The 19,647-nt window shown below is 62.6% G+C and overlaps 7 protein-coding genes across 7 annotated transcripts; 3 read left to right on the top strand and 4 right to left on the bottom strand.

Moving 5' to 3' along the window:
* Positions 1-151: 151 nt before the first annotated feature.
* On the top strand, positions 152-9,153 carry PRP8 (U4/U6-U5 snRNP complex subunit PRP8; the record flags this gene model as incomplete). Its single annotated transcript, XM_076651936.1, has 28 exons — positions 152-229; positions 304-525; positions 585-1,685; positions 1,753-2,235; positions 2,295-2,613; positions 2,673-2,824; positions 2,881-2,970; positions 3,027-3,647; positions 3,709-3,819; positions 3,884-4,406; positions 4,466-4,524; positions 4,601-4,627; positions 4,695-4,754; positions 4,810-4,919; positions 5,036-5,074; positions 5,166-5,174; positions 5,246-5,383; positions 5,457-5,651; positions 5,718-5,819; positions 5,901-5,973; positions 6,032-6,054; positions 6,113-6,139; positions 6,204-6,243; positions 6,323-6,392; positions 6,454-6,519; positions 6,585-7,615; positions 7,724-8,716; positions 8,857-9,153. The coding sequence occupies 28 exons, from the start codon at positions 152-154 to the stop codon at positions 9,151-9,153; spliced, it is 7,059 nt and encodes a 2,352-aa protein (XP_076502542.1).
* Positions 9,154-9,292: 139 nt separating this feature from the next.
* JCM10292_002678 (GNAT family N-acetyltransferase) lies at positions 9,293-10,106 on the bottom strand (the record flags this gene model as incomplete). The annotated part of the gene is made up of 3 exons (XM_076651935.1): positions 9,293-9,528; positions 9,592-9,952; positions 10,050-10,106. 3 exons carry the CDS (start codon positions 10,104-10,106, stop codon positions 9,293-9,295), a joined length of 654 nt encoding a protein of 217 aa, XP_076502541.1.
* Positions 10,107-10,323: 217 nt separating this feature from the next.
* On the top strand, positions 10,324-11,797 carry JCM10292_002677 (complex I NDUFA9 subunit family protein; the record flags this gene model as incomplete). The annotated part of the gene is made up of 6 exons (XM_076651934.1): positions 10,324-10,339; positions 10,400-10,455; positions 10,525-10,595; positions 10,674-10,750; positions 10,813-10,999; positions 11,071-11,797. 6 exons carry the CDS (start codon positions 10,324-10,326, stop codon positions 11,795-11,797), a joined length of 1,134 nt encoding a protein of 377 aa, XP_076502540.1.
* Positions 11,798-12,236: 439 nt separating this feature from the next.
* On the bottom strand, positions 12,237-13,749 carry JCM10292_002676 (3-hydroxyacyl-CoA dehydrogenase family protein; the record flags this gene model as incomplete). Its single annotated transcript, XM_076651933.1, has 7 exons — positions 12,237-12,437; positions 12,546-12,633; positions 12,713-12,831; positions 12,894-12,919; positions 12,981-13,293; positions 13,369-13,572; positions 13,636-13,749. 7 exons carry the CDS (start codon positions 13,747-13,749, stop codon positions 12,237-12,239), a joined length of 1,065 nt encoding a protein of 354 aa, XP_076502539.1.
* Positions 13,750-14,064: 315 nt separating this feature from the next.
* On the bottom strand, positions 14,065-15,331 carry JCM10292_002675 (PUB domain-containing protein; the record flags this gene model as incomplete). Its single annotated transcript, XM_076651932.1, has 4 exons — positions 14,065-14,396; positions 14,507-14,575; positions 14,642-15,017; positions 15,080-15,331. The coding sequence occupies 4 exons, from the start codon at positions 15,329-15,331 to the stop codon at positions 14,065-14,067; spliced, it is 1,029 nt and encodes a 342-aa protein (XP_076502538.1).
* A 196-nt stretch (positions 15,332-15,527) lies between these two features.
* On the bottom strand, positions 15,528-16,228 carry GCV3 (glycine decarboxylase subunit H; the record flags this gene model as incomplete). The annotated part of the gene is made up of 4 exons (XM_076651931.1): positions 15,528-15,634; positions 15,724-15,855; positions 15,916-16,065; positions 16,132-16,228. The coding sequence occupies 4 exons, from the start codon at positions 16,226-16,228 to the stop codon at positions 15,528-15,530; spliced, it is 486 nt and encodes a 161-aa protein (XP_076502537.1).
* Positions 16,229-16,504: 276 nt separating this feature from the next.
* On the top strand, positions 16,505-19,544 carry JCM10292_002673 (calcium-binding EGF-like domain-containing protein; the record flags this gene model as incomplete). The annotated part of the gene is made up of 8 exons (XM_076651930.1): positions 16,505-16,631; positions 16,689-17,243; positions 17,307-17,435; positions 17,497-17,646; positions 17,776-18,099; positions 18,170-18,340; positions 18,398-19,053; positions 19,122-19,544. The coding sequence occupies 8 exons, from the start codon at positions 16,505-16,507 to the stop codon at positions 19,542-19,544; spliced, it is 2,535 nt and encodes an 844-aa protein (XP_076502536.1).
* Positions 19,545-19,647: the final 103 nt, after the last annotated feature.

Genomic DNA, 19,647 nt, shown 5'->3' with positions numbered 1-19,647 from the left:
GCGTTGTTGTGGCGCACGCGTAGGCAGGCAGCTTGAAGGCCGCCGCCGCGGCCAGACCGCGCGCGCTCGCTGCCCTCCCCTCTGAATCGCCACCTCTCGCTACGAGTGCGCAAGAGCCTGTCTAGCTCGTCCAAGAGCGTCTGACTGACGGATGCGAGCTTCTACAGTGGCGTCTGGACCGCCGCCGGGTTTCTTCGGCGAGCAGCCGCCGCCTCCGCCTATGTATCAAGTGCGTCCACCATCTCGCTCACTTGCTGAGACGAGAGGTCTGCTGCACCCGCTGACACGCCTGTTCACGCACAGGAACCACCCGCAATGTCTGAGGAGCAGGTCGAGCAGAAGGCCCGCAAGTGGAGGGCATTTCAGGCTCGCCGCTACCTGGGCTCAGCGAAGAAGGGAGGGATCGTGGACACGGGCAAGCAGTCGCTGCCGCCCGAGCACTTGCGCAAAATCATCAGGGACCACGGCGACATGTCGAACCGCAAGTACCGACAGGACAAGCGCGTCCACCTCGGAGCGCTTAAGGTGACTTGCACCTCTTGCGCCTGCCGCGGCTTTTCCATGCTGACCTTTCCGATCCACAGTACGTTCCGCACGCCGTTCTGAAGCTCCTGGAGAACATGCCGATGCCGTGGGAGCAGGTCCGCGAGGTTCCCGTCATCTACCACATCACGGGTGCTATCACGTTCGTCAACGAGGTCCCGAAGGTCATTCCGCCCGTTTACCACGCTCAGTGGGCAACGATGTGGCTGGCGATGCGCCGCGAGAAGCGCGATCGACGCCACTTCAAGCGCATGCGCTTCCCGCCGTTCGACGACGAGGAGCCGCCTCTCGACTACGGCGACAACGTGCTCGACACCGAGCCTCTCGAGGCGATCCAGCTCGAGTTGGACGAGGAGGAGGACGCGCCGATCGCCGAGTGGTTCTACGACTCGCGGCCGCTCATCGACTCGCCGCACGTCAACGGTTCGTCGTACAAGCTGTGGAACCTCGACCTGCCGCAGATGGCCAATCTGTACCGGTTCGGCCGCACCCTCCTCTCCGATTTCAACGACCGCAACTACTTCTACCTTTTCGAGCCGAAGTCGTTCTTCACCGCGAAGGCGCTGAACGTCGCCATCCCCGGCGGGCCGCGCTTCGAGCCGCTCTTCCGCGAGTCCGATAACTTCGATGACGACTGGAACGAATTCAACGACATCAACAAGGTCATCATCCGGCAGCAGATCCGCACCGAGTACAAGGTCGCCTTCCCGCATCTCTACAACTCGCGCCCGCGTGCGGTGCAAATCTCGCCGTACCACGAGCCGCACAACCTCTACATCCGCACGGAGGACCCCGACTTGCCCGCGTTCTACTTCGACCCGATGATTCACCCGATCTCGAGTCGCGGGGTCGCGCCGAAAAACGAGCTCGTTCCGCACGAGGTCGAGGTCTTTGGTGGCGACTCGAACGGCGAAGACGACGATTTTGAGCTGCCCGACGAGTGCGAGGCGCTTCTCGCGGAGGAGGAGCTCGAGTCGGACCGGACGGCCGATGCGATCGCGCTCTGGTGGGCGCCGTACCCGTACAACCAGCGCTCCGGTCGCACCGTCCGCGCGCAGGATGTTCCGCTCATCAAGAACTGGTACCTCGAGCACTGCCCCCCGGGTCAGGCGGTCAAGGTTCGCGTGTCGTACCAGAAGCTGGTGCGTAGTTGCCGCCACATGGCTTTAGCACGTGTGCTCTTGCTGACCTCGTTCACACGCCTTGCAGCTCAAGTGCTACGTCCTCAACCAGCTGCACACGAGCAAGCCGCGTGCGCAGATCAAGAAGAACCTGTTCCGCCAGCTCAAGGGGACCAAGTTCTTCCAGACGACGTCGATCGACTGGGTCGAGGCGGGTCTGCAAGTGTGCCGTCAGGGTTACAACATGCTCAACCTCCTCATCCACCGCAAGAACCTCAACTACCTCCACCTCGACTTCAACATGAACCTCAAGCCGGTCAAGACCCTCACGACCAAGGAGCGCAAGAAGTCGCGCTTCGGCAACGCCTTCCACCTTTGCCGCGAGATCCTCCGCCTCACCAAGCTCATCGTCGACTCGCACGTTCAGTACCGCCTCGGCAACGTCGATGCGTTCCAGCTCGCCGATGGTCTCCAATTCACCTTCGCCCACGTCGGCCAGCTGACCGGCATGTACCGCTACAAGTACAAGCTCATGCGCCAGATCCGCATGTGCAAGGACCTGAAGCACGTCGTGCGTGTCATTTCTACGCTTTCGCGATGGTCCGTCCGTACTCACATCGCTTGTGACAGATCTATACGCGGTTCAACACCGGTCCGGTCGGCAAGGGTCCTGGTGTCGGCTTCTGGGCGCCCGGCTGGCGCGTCTGGCTCTTCTTCCTGCGCGGCATCGTCCCGCTTCTCGAGCGCTGGCTCGGCAACCTGCTCGCCCGCCAGTTCGAGGGCCGCAACTCGAAGGGCGTCGCCAAGACGGTCACGAAGCAGCGTGTCGACTCGCACTTCGACCTCGAGCTTCGCGCGGCCGTCATGCACGACATTCTCGACATGATGCCGGAGGGCATCAAGCAGAACAAGAGCAAGACGATCCTGCAGCACCTGTCTGAGGCGTGGCGTGCGTAGCTGGCCTTATCCTCGACATCTCATCTGCGCGGACTGACGGTCACTGTGCAGGTTGCTGGAAGGCCAACATTCCGTGGAAGGTGCCCGGTATGCCGACGGCCATCGAAAACATCATCCTCCGCTTCGTCAAGGCCAAGTCGGACTGGTGGACGTCCGTCGCGCACTACAACCGCGAGCGCATTCGCCGCGGCGCCACGGTCGACGTGAGTATTCGTGTGTCCATTACAGTGCGTGACATGCTGAAGCCCGCGATCCGCAGAAAACGGTCGCCAAGAAGAATCTCGGCCGCCTCACTCGCCTCTACCTCAAGGCCGAGCAAGAGCGTCAGAACGCGTACCTCAAGGACGGCGTGCGTATCGTCGAGTCATGTCTCGCGAGCAACGCCTGACTGTCTCTGGCCCGCAGCCGTACGTTTCGTCCGAGGAGGCCGTCGCGATCTACTCGGCCACGGTTCACTGGCTCGAGTCTCGCAAGTTTGCGCCGATCCCGTTCCCGCCGCTCTCGTACAAGCACGACACCAAGCTCCTCGTGCTCGCGCTCGAGAAGCTCAAGGAGGCGTACAGCGTCAAGGGTCGCCTGAACCAGTCGCAGCGCGAAGAGCTCGCGCTCATTGAGCAGGCGTACGACAACCCGCACGAGACGCTTTCGCGCATCAAGCGTCTCCTGCTGACGCAGCGCGCGTTCAAGGAGGCCGGCATCGAGTTCTTCGACACGTACGAAAAGCTCATCCCGTGCTACGACATCGAGCCGATGGAGAAGATCACGGACGCCTACCTCGACCAGTTCCTCTACTTCGAGGCCGACAAGCGCGGTCTCTTCCCGGCGTGGATCAAGCCCGCTGACACCGAGCCTCCGCCCTTGCTCGTGTACAAGTGGTGCCAGGGGATCAACAACCTCAACGAGGTGTGGGAGACGAGCGAGGGCGAGTGCAACGTTCTCATGGAGACGCAGCTGTCCAAGGTCTACGAGAAGATCGACCTCACGCTCCTCAACCGTCTCCTCCGCCTCATCATGGACCACAACCTCGTGCGTCCCGCTCCCTTCACACAGATTGAGCTCTTCTAGGTCTGACGGATGAGCGACGCAGGCGGACTACTGCACGGCCAAGAACAACATCGTCTTGACGTACAAGGACATGTCGCACGTCAACGCGTACGGTCTTATCCGTGGTCTGCAGTTCTCGTCGTTCATCTTCCAGGTTCGTTCTTCGTCCTCGCTTGTCTAAGTCGCAACGTCTGCTGACGCATGCCTTCTTCACATAGTACTACGGCCTCATTCTCGACCTGCTCGTTCTCGGCCTCCAGCGGGCGAGCGAGATGGCCGGTCCGCCGCAGATGCCGAACAATTTCCTGCAGTTCCGCGACACGGCGACCGAGACGCGCCACCCGATCCGTCTCTACTCGCGGTACATCGACCGCGTGCACATCATGTTCCGCTTCACGGCCGACGAGTCGCGTGACCTCATTCAGCGGTACCTGAGCGCCAACCCGGACCCCAACAACGAGAACCTGATCGGCTACAACAACAAGAAGTGCTGGCCGCGTGACTGCCGCATGCGTCTCATCAAGCACGACGTCAATCTCGGCCGTGCCGTCTTCTGGGACATCAAGAACCGCCTGCCGCGCTCACTCACCACGATCGATTGGGACGACACGTTCGTATCGGTCTACTCAAAGGACAACCCCCAGCTCCTCTTCTCGATGTCCGGTTTCGAGGTTCGCATCCTGCCCAAGATCCGCAACGTCAACGAGCAGTTTACGCTCAAGGACGGCGTGTGGAATCTCAGTGCGCTCTCCGTCCGCCTCGCCGCATGTTTTACGTCTGGCTGACACATCGACTCGCAGCGAACGAGGCGACCAAGGAGCGGACGGCGCAAGCGTTCCTCCGCGTCTCGGATGCAGCGGTACGTTCACGTCTCGCAGTCGCGCCTACCTGTCCAGACTCAGGCTCGGATCTAATCTTTCTCTTACAACCCCCAGATCGGTAGCTTCAACAACCGCATCCGCGTAAGTCGCAGCGTTTCGAGCCGGCCCGCCCGCTCCGACGTCTGGCTAACCTCCGCTTGTCCCGCAGCAAATCCTCATGTCTTCGGGCTCCTCGCCTTTCTCCAAGGTCATCAACAAGTGGAACACGGTGCGTGAAAGTCGGGCATGGCGAGGCCGGCATGCAGCTGACTCCGGGAATGCAGGCGATCATCGGTCTCCTCACGTTCTACCGCGAGGCTGTCATCCACACGACGGAGCTCCTCGACGCGCTCGTCAAGGCCGAGAACAAGGTGCAAACGCGTGTTAAGATCGGGTGCGTCAAATATCGCCGCGGAGGTGCTCTCTCAGCCGTTCCATAACGGATTCGCTGACTTCTTCGCACTCTTCTTCCCCTCCTCTCGCCTCCCGCGCATCATACGAGTAAATTAGACTTAACTCGAAGATGCCATCGCGTTTCCCTCCTGCAGTGTGCGTTGTCATCAGTGATATCGCTCGACGTCGACCATCTCGAGGCGCGTTGGACGTAGCGAACTGAGCTGACTTTCGCCTTTTCCTGCAGGTTCTACACGTTCGTTACCGCTTCCTTTGCAGCACAACGGCGCTTGTAGCAGCGAGTACTAACGAAAGCGACCTGCGCAGGCCGAAGGAGCTCGGTGGTCTCGGCATGCTTTCGATGGGTCACATCCTCATCCCGGCGTCCGACCTCCGTTGGAGCAAGCAGACCGATGCAGGCATCACGCACTTCCGCGCCGGCATGGGCGGCGGCAACTCGGAGGTGTAAGTCACGCTGACTGGTCCTTCTTGACGGCATCCGCTTCGTCGCTGACTATGAGCCTCGGCTACGCCGCAGCCTCATCCCCAACCTCTTCCGCTACATTCAGCCGTGGGAGGCCGAGTTCCTTGACTCGGCGCGCGTGTGGTCCGAGTACGCGCTCAAGCGCAAGGAGGCGAACGCCCAGAACCGCCGCCTCACGCTGGAGGATCTCGAGGACTCGTGGGACCGCGGTATCCCCCGTATCAACACTCTCTTCCAGAAGGACCGCCAGTGCGTAACAAAGCGTTCTTATCGAGGGCGGATCAGCGGACTCACGACTTCTCTCCCCCCCCGCAGCACGCTCGCCTATGACAAAGGCTGGCGCAACCGCGTCGAGTGGAAGGCCTACCAGATTCTCAAGCACAACCCCTTCTGGTGGACTTCGCAGCGTCACGACGGGTGCGTCGCTTTGCCGGCGATTCCTTTCCTCTGGACTCGCTGATCTCGCTCACGCTTATCTGCCGCCGTGCCCGCCTACAGCAAGCTCTGGCAGCTCAACAACTACCGTGTCGACGTCATTGCGGCGCTTGGTGGTGTGGAGGGCATCCTCGAGGTCAGTCGGGCCCTCGTCATCTCTCGCTCGTCTTGCTGACCTTCTTTCGTTCCAACAGCACACGCTTTTCAAGGCCACAGCGTACGTGCTTCCACACCTTTGGAGCTCGGCATGTGCACTGACTGTATGGCATTCGCAGATTCCCGACTTGGGAGGGTCTCTTCTGGTGCGTGTCGGCCCATCTCGACCCCCGGGCACCCTCATTGACCTTCCACACTTGCCGGGGACAGGGAGAAGAGCAGTGGCTTTGAGGAGAGCATGAAATTTAAGGTACGGGTCGCTATGGTCATCGCAAAAAAGTTGACGTGTGCCGCACCCGTCACCGTCGCTCACACCTCTTGCTCCACAGAAACTCACCAACGCCCAGCGCTCCGGTCTTTCGCAAGTCCCGAACCGTCGCTTTACCCTCTGGTGGTCGCGTGAGTCGTACTGAGCTCGGCGCGAAGGAAATGGCCGCTGACCGAGTGAGCTCGCGCGCAGCAACCATCAACCGCGCCAACGTCTACGTCGGTTTCCAGGTCCAGCTCGACTTGACGGGCATCTTCAGTGCGTAGTACCATCTACAGGATAGCCCGGAAGCCCACGAGCTGACGGAGACGCGCCCTTCGCAGTGCACGGCAAGATCCCGACGCTCAAGATCTCGCTCATTCAGATCTTCCGCGCCCACTTGTGGCAGAAGATCCACGAGTCGGTCGTCATGGACTTGTGCCAGGTGTTCGACCAGGAACTCGAGGCGCTGCAGATCGAGACGGTGCAGAAGGAGACGATCCACCCGCGCAAGTCGTACAAGATGAACTCGTCCTGCGCCGACATCCTCCTTTTCTCGTCCTACAAGTGGAACGTCACGCGTCCGTCGCTCCTCACCGACTCGAAGGACGTCATGGACGGCACGACGAGCTCGAAGTACTGGGTCGACGTGCAGCTCCGGTGGGGCGACTTCGACTCGCACGACATCGAGCGCTACACGCGCGCCAAGTTCCTCGACTACACGTCTGACAACATGTCGATCTACCCGTCGCCGACTGGCCTCCTCATCGGCATCGACCTGGCGTACAATCTGCACTCGGCCTACGGCAACTGGATTCCCGGCATGAAGCCGCTCGTGCAGCAGGCGATGGGCAAGGTCATGAAGGCGAACCCGGCGCTCTACGTCCTCCGCGAGCGCATCCGCAAGGGTCTCCAGCTCTACTCGTCGGAGCCGACCGAGCCGTACCTCAACTCGCAGAACTACTCCGAGCTCTTCAGCAACCAGATCATCTGGTTCGTCGATGACACACAGGTCTACCGTGTCACGATCCACAAGACGTTCGAGGGCAACTTGACGACCAAGCCGATCAACGGTGCCATCTTCATCTTCAACCCGCGCACGGGTCAGGCGTTCATCAAGATCATCCACACGTCCGTCTGGGCCGGTCAGAAGCGTCTCGGTCAGCTCGCCAAGTGGAAGACGGCCGAGGAGGTCGCCGCCCTCATTCGCTCGCTGCCCGTCGAGGAGCAACCGAAGCAGGTCATCGTCACGCGCAAGGGTATGCTCGACCCGCTTGAGGTTCACCTCCTCGACTTCCCCAACATCGTCATCAAGGGCTCCGAGCTCCAGCTTCCATTCCAGGCGTGCATGAAGCTCGAGAAATTCGGTGACCTCGTACGTCTCGCTTTCCTTCGCCCAACACTACTTTTCTCCAGGCCTCGTCTGGTCATGCCGATTCATCAGACATGTTCGACTGATTTCGTGCGCCTCAATCCGTCGCAGATCCTCCGGGCCAGCCAGCCGCAGATGGTCCTGTCGAACATGTACGACGACTGGCTCAAGTCGATCTCGTCGTACACGGCCTTCTCGCGTCTTATCCTCCTCCTCCGTGCCATCCACGTCAACAACGAGAAGGCCAAGATCATTCTCCGCCCGAACAAGAACACGATCACGCAGCCGCACCACGTCTGGCCGACTCTCGAGGACGAGGAGTGGATGCGTGTCGAGATTGCCCTCCGCGACCTCATCCTGGCCGATTACGCCAAGCGCAACTCGGTCAACACGGCGAGCTTGACCTCCTCCGAGGTCCGAGACATCATCCTCGGCATGGAGATCCAGGCTCCGTCCGTCCAGCGCCAGCAGATGGCCGAGATCGAGAAGTCGACTGAGGCGGCGGCGCAGGTCACGGCGGTGCAGACGCGCACGACCAACATCCAGGGCGACGAGATTCAGGTCGTGACGACGACGGCCTACGAGCAGCAGGTCTTCAGCTCGAAGACGGACTGGCGCATTCGCGCCATCTCGGCCACCAATATCCCGCTCCGTCTCCAGCACGTCTACGTGACGAACGACGACGTCAAGGAGGAGCTCCCGACGTTCGTGCTGGCCAAGAACATCATGAAGTCGTTCGTGACGTCTGCCGACCTCCGCGCCCCGGTCGCCGCGTACCTCTTCGGCCAGACCGCGCCGGACAATGCCCGCGTTGTCGAGGTCAAGGCGGTCGCCCTCGTCCCGCAGCGGTCAAGTCAGCGTTCGATCGAGCTCGTCAACGAGCTTCCATCCCACCCGCTCCTCGCCGACCTCAAGGTCGTCGGCATCATCGCGACGCAGGCGCAAGAGACCCAGTCTCTCACGCCGTCTGACGCGTCGCTCTTCGCCAAGCTCATGGCGCAGCACTCGGAGATCGACGGCACGAGCATCATGCTCACCGTTGCTTTCACGCCCGGCTCCTTGTCTCTGTCGGCCTACGCCCTCACGCCCAAGGGCTTCGATTGGGTGCGTGCCGAACCAATCTTTCCGGAGACAAACGGGGACGGAATGCTGACCTTGACTTCCTCGTCCCCTTCCTTGTCTCCCTCCTTATGGCCCTTGCTCTCATCGATCCCGCTCGTCTCCCACCCCTCAACCTCACACAGGGCCGCAACGCCGACCCGAACTCTCCTGCGGGCTACAACCCGGCGTCGATGGTTGACCGCGCCCAGCTTCTCCTGTCCGATCGCATCCTCGGCTCGACTTTCGCGCCTGTCGGCGGTGTTTGGCAGTACTCGACCGGTCTCGGCGCGTCGTTCAGCCCGACGCTGCCGTACAGCATCACGCTCGTCGGCCAACCGACCAAGTACTGGGACGAGGCGCATCGTCCCAACCACTTTGCCGCTTTCGTTGCCTCGGCGGATGACGGTCTCGAGGTCGACGCAGAGGACGCATTCGCGTAGCCGAAGAGGGAGAAAAAGGGAGGAAAAGTCGCTCGCTCGCACATCTTTCGTAGTACACCTTGTACTTGTACATCACGTTGTTTTCCCGGTTTCTCCATTCTGGCCACAAGGCATGACGCGCGTCGCATTCGTCATGGGTCTACTTCTCCGGGCGGGTGGTCCCTTTTGCGTTCCACCGCACCATCTCGACGTACTCGCTCTTCCCCTCGGCGACAAAGCCGCGCTTCTTGTACATCGGCTGGCCTCGCTTGTCGGCCTCGAGGTAGATAGGTGTAGGCGGGCTCTCAGCGTCGCACTGGTCGATGACGTACTGCAGGAGCTGACCGCCGATGCCCTGCGCTTGGTAAGCGGGAATGACCCAGATAGGTGCGAGGTCTGTGAAGCGCAAGCAAGCTTGTTAGAGTCCATGTAATGGATCGTGCGTCAACTCGGACGTACACCAGTGAGGGACATCACCCATGAGCTCGGCGCGCACATTGTCCCACCCTTTCCACGTACCCTCCCACTTGTCGATGTCGACGCTATTCCACGATTCACGGTCCTCCTCGGTGTCTGCCACCACAGCGCGCTTCATGTTGTAGATTGGCGCCCCGGGACGATGCCAGATGGTGATGCCGACAAGCTTGCCGGCGTCCGGGCCTGACGGCAAGACGGCCTTGGTGGCGAGGACATGCGGCGACGAAATGACGGTGCGCAAGCGGTGAGCAAATCGCTTGACGCGCTCGTCGTGCGGCGGCCGGATGTCTTCCGGCTCCATGGGTGCGTAGAACGTCGGGAAGGCTTCGAGATTGCCAGCGGCCTGGACACAAGCAGCACAAGGCGTGTCGGGCGAGGAGCATCAAGTCAGCGAGAGGGGTGGAGCGGAAGCCGGCAAGCGAGGACAGCAGGAGACGCACAACCTCCAGCAAGTCGTCTGCCGTGATCGGCTCAATCTCGACCTTTGTGTAGGGCATAGCACCGGTGCTCGAACGTGACGGGAAGACGAGGAGAGCGGAGACGACAGCGTCACGCCGCAGAACGGTACCAGCGGAAGTCTGTGGCTACTGTACGAGACTGGAGCAGCCCTGCAAGCGAGACTGACCCGTCCAGCGCGAGGCACGGAGCGGGTGCGATGCGAACCAATCGACTCTGCGGCAGCTCTCGCCTCGTCGCCTCGTCCACTCGCCGGCAATGGCTCAGCGCGTTTGTAGGCTCACCAGCCAGCTCGGGCAAGGTCAAGCTCGCTGACACAGGCCCGCGTCCGCAGTCTCGTCGACCGCAGCGGTCACCGCGCCCCTCCGCCAGTCGGTCCGCTCGCAGACCGTCAGTCTTGCTTCGCGTGCACTTTGTGCAGCGTTGGCAGTGCGCTGACATACGTCTTACAACGTACAGCGCTCGGTGCAGCTCCAGGCCGCGCCGAACCAGCCGGGTCGCGTCTTCATCGGTCAGGGTCCCGGCGGCCGGTGAGTTGGTACCGTACTTGCGAAGCGGTAGTCCGCGCAAGCAAGGCACAGTGCTCACAGGCTTGCCTCCCACCGCAGGCACTCGACCACCGGCCACGTTGCGACTGTTTTCGGCGCGACATCGTTCCTCGGCCGTTACCTCGTTTCGAAGCTTGGTAGATCATGCGCGCTGTTCGAGCCAGCTTGACTGTAGCTGACGATGAACGGACCTCTGCAGCAAAGGCGGGCACGCAGGTGGTCGTGCCGTACCGGGATGCGGATGAGGCGCGGCACCTCAAGGTCTGCGGCGACCTGGGGCAGGTTGTCCCGATGGAGTGGGACTTGAACAACGACACTCAGATTGAGGAGTGCCTGCGCCACTCGGACACGGTGTACAACCTCGTCGGCCGCGACTACACGACCAAGTGCGTCTCGCTCCGCCGCCTTGCACCGGCTGCTCCAGTTGCAAGTTGCTGACGACCGACTGCTCCCATAGGAACTTCTCGTTCGACGATGTTCACGTTACTGGCGCGCGCCGCATCGCGCGCATCGCCAACCTCTCCGGCGTCTCCCGCTTCATCCACGTTTCTCACCTCAACGCCGACCCCAACTCGGCGTCTGCCTTCTACCGCACCAAGTTTGAGGGCGAGCAGGCGGTGAAGGAGGCGTTCGGTGACTCGACTATTGTCCGCCCTGGGTGGATGTACGGCCCGGAGGACCGCCTGCTCAACACCCTCGCCGTTTCGCCTTCCGTCTTCCGTGTCAACCACGGCCAGACCAAGATTGCTCCGGTCCACGTCCTTGACGTCGCCGCCGCGCTCAACACCATGTACACCGCACCTTCGACCCTCGGCGAGACGTTCGCGCTCCCCGGCCCCCGCACCTACACCTTTGAGCAGCTCCTCCACATGGTCGAGGCGCTCACGCTCAAGAAGCTCCGCGGCCCGAACTTCCCCCGCCCCTTGCTCGCTGCCCTCGCACGCGCATGGGACCTCGTATGGTGGCCGACGCTCTCGCCGGACGAGGTTACGCGCCGGTACATCGACGACCTCCCCGTCGCGCCGGGCGTCAAGGGCTTCGCCGACCTCCAGATCGAGCCCGACCTGCTCGACGACATCGCCATCAACTACGTTCGTCGGTACCGTGGCGCGTCGTACGCCGACCTTCCCATCCAGGCCGGCGGCTTCAAGCTGAGGCGCGAGGCGTACAAGAACGTCGTCTGATGGGAGAGGGCGATGCGATTGTTAGAGAGCCATGCAGTGGGCATTGTACACGTTCTGTTCTTCTCACATCTTTGTGCTTTCTCGTGGGGCCTTGAGAGCATGCAGGGCGCGGACTTGGCGGCTTCGTGCGAAGCAAGGCATTCATGACACCGGGGTTCCCTTCCGTCGCTTTGTGAAGTGCGCTCATCCCGAGGAACCGGGCACGAATCTTGCAGGCTGGAGTCGAGTTGCTGAGCGAGTTGGCATAAATGGACTGGACCCAACGACATTCCCTGTCGCCTCCCGCAAGCGACCGCCGTTTTCGCAATGCCGTGTTCTCGAAGCACACGAGCGTGCTGCAGCGGACACTGCTTTCAATGCAGATCTCGCCTGCTCCAGCACAAGCGTTCATGGATACGTCGAGCCCGAAATTCTGGCATGCACGGATTCACTTCGCTCATTACTGCTTTCCCTGCTTGTCTCCCTTGAGCAGCAGCCTCCCAAGCCCAACGTCGACGTCGCCCTCGGTCGTGCCGTACGGCGGGGGCGTCTCGGTACCGTCGTCTGCCGACGCCTTCTGCGGCGGTGGAGGCGGCGCGGCAGCGTACGAGTAGAAGCCCCGCCCGGACTTCTTGCCGAGATAGCCGGCGGCGACCATGCGCTACGAGATGGCCAAAATGTCGTCGGCCGGAAGGAGAGGTGAGCACGCAGAGGATCGTGAGCGGGCCTTCCTAACTGAGTGCGAGCAGAAGCAAAGGGATGAACTCACGCCTAGCAATACGGAGGGACGGTACTTCGTGTCGCCCGTCTCATCCTGCAGCACCTTCATGATGCTCAAGCACGTGTCGAGGCCGATGCTGCGGCACAGACGAGCGGAGCGAAATGAGCGACTGGCCTCGAGCGATGGGTCTCGACAAACTGGAAACGATGACACACAAGTCGGCGAGCTGCAGCGGGCCCATCGGGTGATTCATTCCAAGCTTGAGCGTCGTGTCAATGTCCTCCTTGCTCGCGACGCCCGTCTCGAGCGTGATGAACGCTTCATTGAGGAACGGCTGAAGGGTGGTCCCCGATTCAGTATAATTGTGATCCCGCTGCTCTATGAGGGTGTGCTCACCATGAGGAGACGGTTCGAAATGAAGCCTGATGAAGCAGGATTGTCAGGTATGGCGAATGGGCGGGAGAAGCCGCGCAGTTAACGCACCGGGCGTGTCCGCCGACTGTGTCACCGTCTTTCCCATGCGCTCGGCAAAGCCACGCGAGATCTCGAGCACTCGTGGGTCCGTCTGCAGCGCGGGGATGAGCTCGACGAGCTTCATGACGGGGACCGGGTTCATGAAGTGGAAGCCGACAACGCTCGCGGCGCGGTCCTCGCCGGTCTTCTGGTTGACGGCCGAGGCAGCGAGAGTCGAGATGGAGATGGACGAGGTGTTGCTAGCGAGGATGGCGTGCGGGGGAAGATGGGTCGCCAGACTCGAGAAGATGGCCTGCTTGATGGGAAGCGATTCGGAGACGGCCTGCCAAGAAGATCTGCGTCAGCTTGCACGGGGCTCGAATCACGTAGACAGCCAGTCAGCTCGTCGACGACTCACCTCGATGGCGAGGTCGACCTCGGCGAACCCGCCGGCTTCGACTGCGTCTTCTACCGCGCGAATCCGCTTCCGCACGCGGTCCGCCTCCTCATTCCCGAGCTTGCCCTTCTTAATCTCTTTTGCGAGCAGAGAATCGACAAACTGCAAACCCTTCGTGAGCTGCTTGGGCGACTTGTCGGCGAGGACGACCTCGACGCCGGCCACCTGCGAGGGATTCGGGAACGCCGTGAGCCGGGGACTTTCCATCGCGTCAGGAAGGCAGCGCACCTTGGAGGCCGTGTAGGCGATACCTACGCCCATCTGGCCTGCACCGACAACGCCGACGGTCTCGATGCTGGCCGCGTCGGTCGAGAGCAGGCGTTGCGGGGAGCGTACGAGCATGTGGGGGCGAGGGAGCGAGTGCGCCAGGCGGGCGCGAGCCGTGTGTAGCATGACGGAGAGTGCTTGCGAATGACAGCGAGCCTGGAAAGGCGCTCGAACGGGGAGACCGGGAGCGAGAGACGCGGAAACAACCTCGACCGGCTGAGAGGCGGGGCGGCGTGCCGAAACGGAGAGGGGGCCGTCACGCGCAAGTGTCAGTGCTTCTTCGCCCTTCGAGGCAGAGGTAGGGACGGGATGCATAACATTGACAAGCAGGACAAAGTTTACAGGGGACCAGGCAGAACAGGGGAAACAGGGATGTTGTCACAGGATCCGTCACTCGAGGTCCTGCTCGTTCACCATGTTAACCCCAGCAGGCGCAGCTTCACCGCCGGGTGGCAACCCCGTACCGAGTACCCGCCCGTGGAGCTCGCCGTACGAAGGCGGCGCGTCCTCGTCGCCCGCCTCGGGGTCAAAGTCCTCGTCGTCTTCCTCGTCTTCCTCGTCTTCCTCGTCCTCCGTGTGCCCGCCGACCTGCGCCTGCAGCAGGCCCGCGCCACCTGTAGCAGCTCCTCCGCGGCCACGACCGCGCCAGCGCGAAGGGCCCGTCGAGCGCGGCTGGACGGGCGGGGGAGGCTGGCCGGCACGGGCGTCGCGAACGTGCTTCTCTGTAGGCTCGCATCGAGTGAGTGCCTGGGCGCACATCGCCGGATTGACAGTGGCGCAATGAATCTGCCAGCGTCTCGATCGCTGGTAGACCAGAGAGCAGAGGACACACCGCGAGCGTCCTTCTCGGCGCGGTCGAGGCGGTCCTCCTCGAAGCCGAGCAGCGCTTTCTGCTTGCGAGCTGACCAAGGAGATGCGGCGGTCAGCGTGCAGACGTGGACCGAGAGGGCGTACAAGCAGCACTCACCCGCCTCTGCCTCCTTCTCGCTCTCGCGATACCTCTTCTCGCGCTCGTCGGCCTCCTTGGCCTGCCCGATCCGCGTCTCGAGCACCTTCTTGCCACACCGGAGCTTGAAGAGCTGTTTCCCGCCCTGGCCGCCCGACCAGCTGTAGTACTCCTCGAATTCGCGCACCTCGCGCCGGAAGCCGCACAGTACGAGGTAGTGCTTCGGCGCGCCCCCGGCCGGCTCGATGACTTCGCGCTGGATGAGCTTGTTGGACGTGCGCAGCTGGCGGAATTTGGCTGACTGGGAGGGGTTCGGCGGGTGCAGGATGTTGCTCAGGAGCGTGTGCAGTGTCGAGAGGGTCGAGACGGCTTGCGGCTTCGACACTTTCGGGAGGAGCTGCAGCCAGGAAGGCTAGTTAGCGCAATTGTGCAACACGAGAAAGGGCATACGGGGCGCACCTCGCTGTCGAGGAGCTTGTAGAAGGGTAGCAAGTCGGCGCGAGAGGGGTTGAACGCCTCGCTGAGGTCGAGAGCGGCCGTGTGGGACTCGGCAGGGGTGCTCACTCGCGGCGGTGGCTGTGCGCGAGCTTCGGCGGCCCTCAACGCGGCGGCGGCGGCGGGCGAGAGCACTCGAGCGGGCGGTGGAGGCGATGACCCGGACGCGGGATCGGGAGGAGCGGCAGAATCGGGCGGCGCGGGACTAGCCATCATGCCCTGACACAGCGGTAGAGCAGCTGACAACGGCCTCGGGGCGAAGACAAGGGCAGGAAAGGAGGACAAGGGACGACAGACGAGGGATGTGGGGAGAGAAGCATCTCGTCCGAGTCGCTCGATGCGTAAAAAGGTACACGTTGAGGTACTACGACACTGCTATACGGCTCTGATCTGGTTCTACGGCTCTGCGCGACTACTTGTCGGCCTCGACACCGCCCGACGTGTGCGCAGCGTAAGCCTGGTCGTTCAGGAGGCCGTCAAACTCGCCCGGGTTCGACAGCTTGATCTTGGCGAGCCAGCCTGGTGATGCAGGGAAGGAGACGAGGGTCAGCAGGAGGCAAGGCAGACCAACGGGAAGCCGAGAAAGGAGGACGAGGAGGAGGACGCACCCTCGCCCTCGGCGCTCTTGTTCAGAAGGTCGGGCGAGTCCTCGAGCTTGCCGTTGATCTCGACGACCTGGCCAGCGACGGGCGCAAAGATGTCGGACGCAGCCTTGACCGACTCGACGGCACCAATCTCCTCTGTGAAAGCGGGAGAGTGAGCTCAGGCAGCTGGGAAACAAGCGTTCGAGTACAGCGCACCTCCTGCAGCAATCTGGGTGCCCTCGGCGGGGAGCTCAACATAGACGACGTCGCCGAGCTTTGCCTGGGCGTACTCCGTGATGCCGATGGTGCCCAGCCCAGTCGCGTCGTCATACTCGACCCACTCGTGTTCGGGCGTGTAGCGCTTGGCTGCGGGAGAGGCACGGATCAGGGGCTGTAGCACGGCAAGGGAGCGAGTGCGCGAGGTCGACGTACTGACGACGGTGCGGAGGAGGAGCGCGGGGCGGGGGAGAGCGACGGGCTGGGCGCGCAGGGCGGGGCGGGCGGCAGAGCGGAGGGCGGTGCGGAGCATGGCGAGGCGGGCAGCTAAGGCGAGGCACTGGAATCTGGGCGGGAGGAGCGAGCGGCTTCCCCGCTCGGCCCTCGTTCCGCTCTGCCCCTTGTCCTCGCGCGCCTTCTCTCCGGCTGACGCTGCCCGCGCACGCCGAGATGCCCGTGCACCTGCCCGCGTCTCCCTTTGTCTCGTGCTTGTGCGCCTCTCCTGCTGCCCCCTCCTCGCTCTGCTCCTCCTGCTCGTTATCGTTCCGCTTCTGCTGCTGCTCGCCGTCGCTCCCGCTGCTCTCGAGCCATGCTGGCAGCTCTCGCGTTCGCGTTGGTCCTGCGACAAGTGCACACCGCTGCTGCCCAGAACAGCACACTGCAGCCTGCCGTGTGCACGCCTGACCTGTGTCTCCAAGGCGACAACTCGCTCACCGGTGCGTCCCTGTCCGCTGCCCCTCGTCCAGAGGCTCTCCGCTGACTCGCTACTTCAGCCGGTGTGCTTGTCACGAGCCCCGTCAATGGCTCGTCACAGCGAACCGCCCTCCTCCCCGGCACCTACTCTTCGTCCTCGTCCGCCTTCGCCAACGCCTCATCCTCCCTCTCGTCCACCTTCACTCGACAAGCCACGGCCGAAAGTTCGAATGGCTTCTCGACCTCTGGCTCCCTCACCTCGTCATTCACCGTCTCGCTGCGGTCCGGCCTGACCGCCTACTCTTCGCCGCTCTTCCAGGGCGATGCATCCTATCTCGAGCTTCCTTCCGCCGCGTCGAACGAGACCTCGTCAAGCTATCCCTCCTCAGTCGAGTCGCTCCTCCTCACCTCCAACACGTGGGCTATTGCCCAATTTGCCGACGATCCCTCGTCGCGCCTCGTCGTGTGGGACTCGATCGCCGACGTCGGGGAGCTCAAAGGCGGAACGGGGAGCGGGGGCCTCAGCATCGTGCAGGTGCAGGCGAGAGGCTGCTCGACGCCGTGCGCGAGTGGAGGGATGTGCACGGGTAACGGAACGTGTGCATGCTTGGAAGGGTTCACCGGTTCGACTTGCAGTGCGTGTTCTCCCGCTGTGCACAGGTCGCGTAACAGGCCCGCTGATGGCACCGAGCACACAGGCGACTGCGCAGCAGGGCACTTTGGCAAGTCCTGCCAGCCTTGTCCCGAGGGCTGCACGGATTGCGATGCCGGAATCACAGGGTCGGGCCTGTGTCGCGACGTCGTCGCTTCGAATGCGACTCTTCCCAGCATGTCTCGGTCCTCTCCCTTCTCTCTGCTGCGCGAAGCTGAACTGCATCGTCTTTGCAGGTTCGTGCAATTGCATCAACGGCGTCTGTGACGGCAGCTCGACCGGCGCAACCTGCACCTGCGGTGCAGGCTGGACGAGCGCAACAAACGGAACACAGTGCGCTGCCTGCGCGAGCGGCTACTACATGAGCTCAAGCGGAGACTGTCGAGGTGCGAGTCTTTCCGCTTCCGCGAAGATCGCTCTGTCCGAAAGCTGACGAGCGAACACAACGCGAGCAGCCTGCGATGCCTCTTGCGCATCGTGCTCCTCACCCTCCGGCACCTGCCTCACCTGTCAAGACGGTCTACAGCCTCTCTCGAGCGATGCGACCAAGTGCACCACCGCGACGACCGCCTCGTCGAACGGGACGTTTGTCACATGCTCGGCGCGCACCTTCTGGGACGCGTCGACCTCGTCCTGCGTCGAGTGCAACCCGTTGTGCGAGACGTGCTACAAGCAGGGCGCCGACGGGTGCCTCTCCTGCAGGAGCCCGAACGTGCTCATGCCTGCCGGAGGAGGGTGCGTCGCGGTCGATTCGCGCTCAGGTGTTTGCAACGGCGCTGCAAACGGGACGGATACCGTGAGTGGGTGGGTCTACGACAACGAGAAGAAGGTCTGCGACGGTGCGTGCCAACCGTCCTCTAGTCAGCCTCTGTCTCGCCCATCCTGATGATGGAGTCACCTCGCACGCAGCGCTTCCCGGTAAATGCGCCTCGGGCGGCATCGACAACTTCAGTTCCGCGTCGCCATGGTCCAGCTTGACCTGCTCGAAGTGCTTACCCGGCAGCTTCCTCGTCAACGGCGCCTGCCTCGCCAACTGCCCGGATGGAACGCTCGTTTCCTCGAGTGGATCGAGCTGCGAAGGTGCGCTCATGCGGCTCTCCGATCAATGATGAGGCGCGACTGACAAGGCTGCCTCAGCTTGCGACTCGTCCTGCGCTACTTGCTCCACCACTTCGACATTCTGCACCTCTTGTACCGACTCTTCCGCGCTGGTGCTGAACGGCACCTGCATCAGCGGCCCGTCATGCCCAACAGGCTACTTCGCCTCGGCCAGCAACTCGACTACCGCATGCCTCGCCTGTCACCCCGACTGCGAGACCTGCGGCGACTCGTTCTCGACATGCCTCTCGTGCCCTTCCACCCGCCCCGTCCTGACGAGCAGCGGAAATTGCGTCCCGACATGCGCCGCGAGCGAGTACCACGACCCGGCCAAGTCGACCTGCATTTCGTGCTCCTCGTCGTGCGCGACATGCTCCGCCGCCGGTTCGAGCGCATGCCTGTCCTGCTCAGCTGGGCAAAAGCTCCAGAGCGGGTCGTGCGCTGTGCCGAGCGACGGCTGCACGATCATCGACGGCTTCGGCGTGTGCCTCGAGGACCTCGTCACGGTCGCAGCGACCTCGTCCGCGAGCGAGTCGGCCAAGGCCAAGTGGAAGATGCCATGGTGGGCGATTCTCGTCATCGTCCTTGTCGCTCTTGCGCTCGTCGCGGTCGGACTATGGTGGTTCCGCAAGAAGGAGCAGAAGAGGCGCAGGGCCCACACCGCCAAATTCGCGCGCAACCTGGGCGACAAGGAGGTGCGTCTGATCAGCGCCCATCCGCCCTCCCATTTGTGCAGAGTATTCACGCTCGCTTTTATTTGCAGGTCGACCAGAAGCTTGCGACTCTTCCCATCTCGATCGCATATCCTCCCGTTCCGCGCGCCTCCTCGCCTCCATTCACCTCCTCTTCTTCTCGTACCCGCAACCCCCTGCTCTCGCCCTCCGGTCGAGACGCCACACACGACATTCCGCTCACCCCCCGCTTCGTGCTCGAAGACCCAGCTTCGCCCATCTCGCCCACGCCCTCGCGCTCGTCGTACGCGCCGACGTCTCGCGGCGGACCCTTGCAGCAAGCGCAGGCGCAGTCCCGCTGGTCCCTCTCGTCGTACGGGTCGAAGGCAGCCGCAATCAAGCCGCTGCAGCCAGAGCAGACGGGCGGGTCGGTGTACTCGCAGCGGACGTTCACGACGCAAGCGGGCAACATGCTCACGGTGCAGTCGCGCAACCCCTTTCTCGGTCGATTGTAGATCTTGCTAGTCACTGTAGCCTTCCTATCCTTTTGCAAACAGACACTCCAGCATCCTCTCCTTGCGGCGGCGAAAGCGAGACGAGGTTGACCTGGCAGGGTTC

This window comes from Rhodotorula paludigena (assembly GCF_050403205.1).
Source record: "Rhodotorula paludigena JCM10292 DNA, Rt_paludigena_JCM10292v1_ctg60, whole genome shotgun sequence".
NCBI lineage: Eukaryota > Fungi > Basidiomycota > Microbotryomycetes > Sporidiobolales > Sporidiobolaceae > Rhodotorula > Rhodotorula paludigena.
The sequence above is the reverse complement of the archived record's forward strand: the minus strand, read 5'-3'. Positions and strand labels throughout refer to the sequence as shown.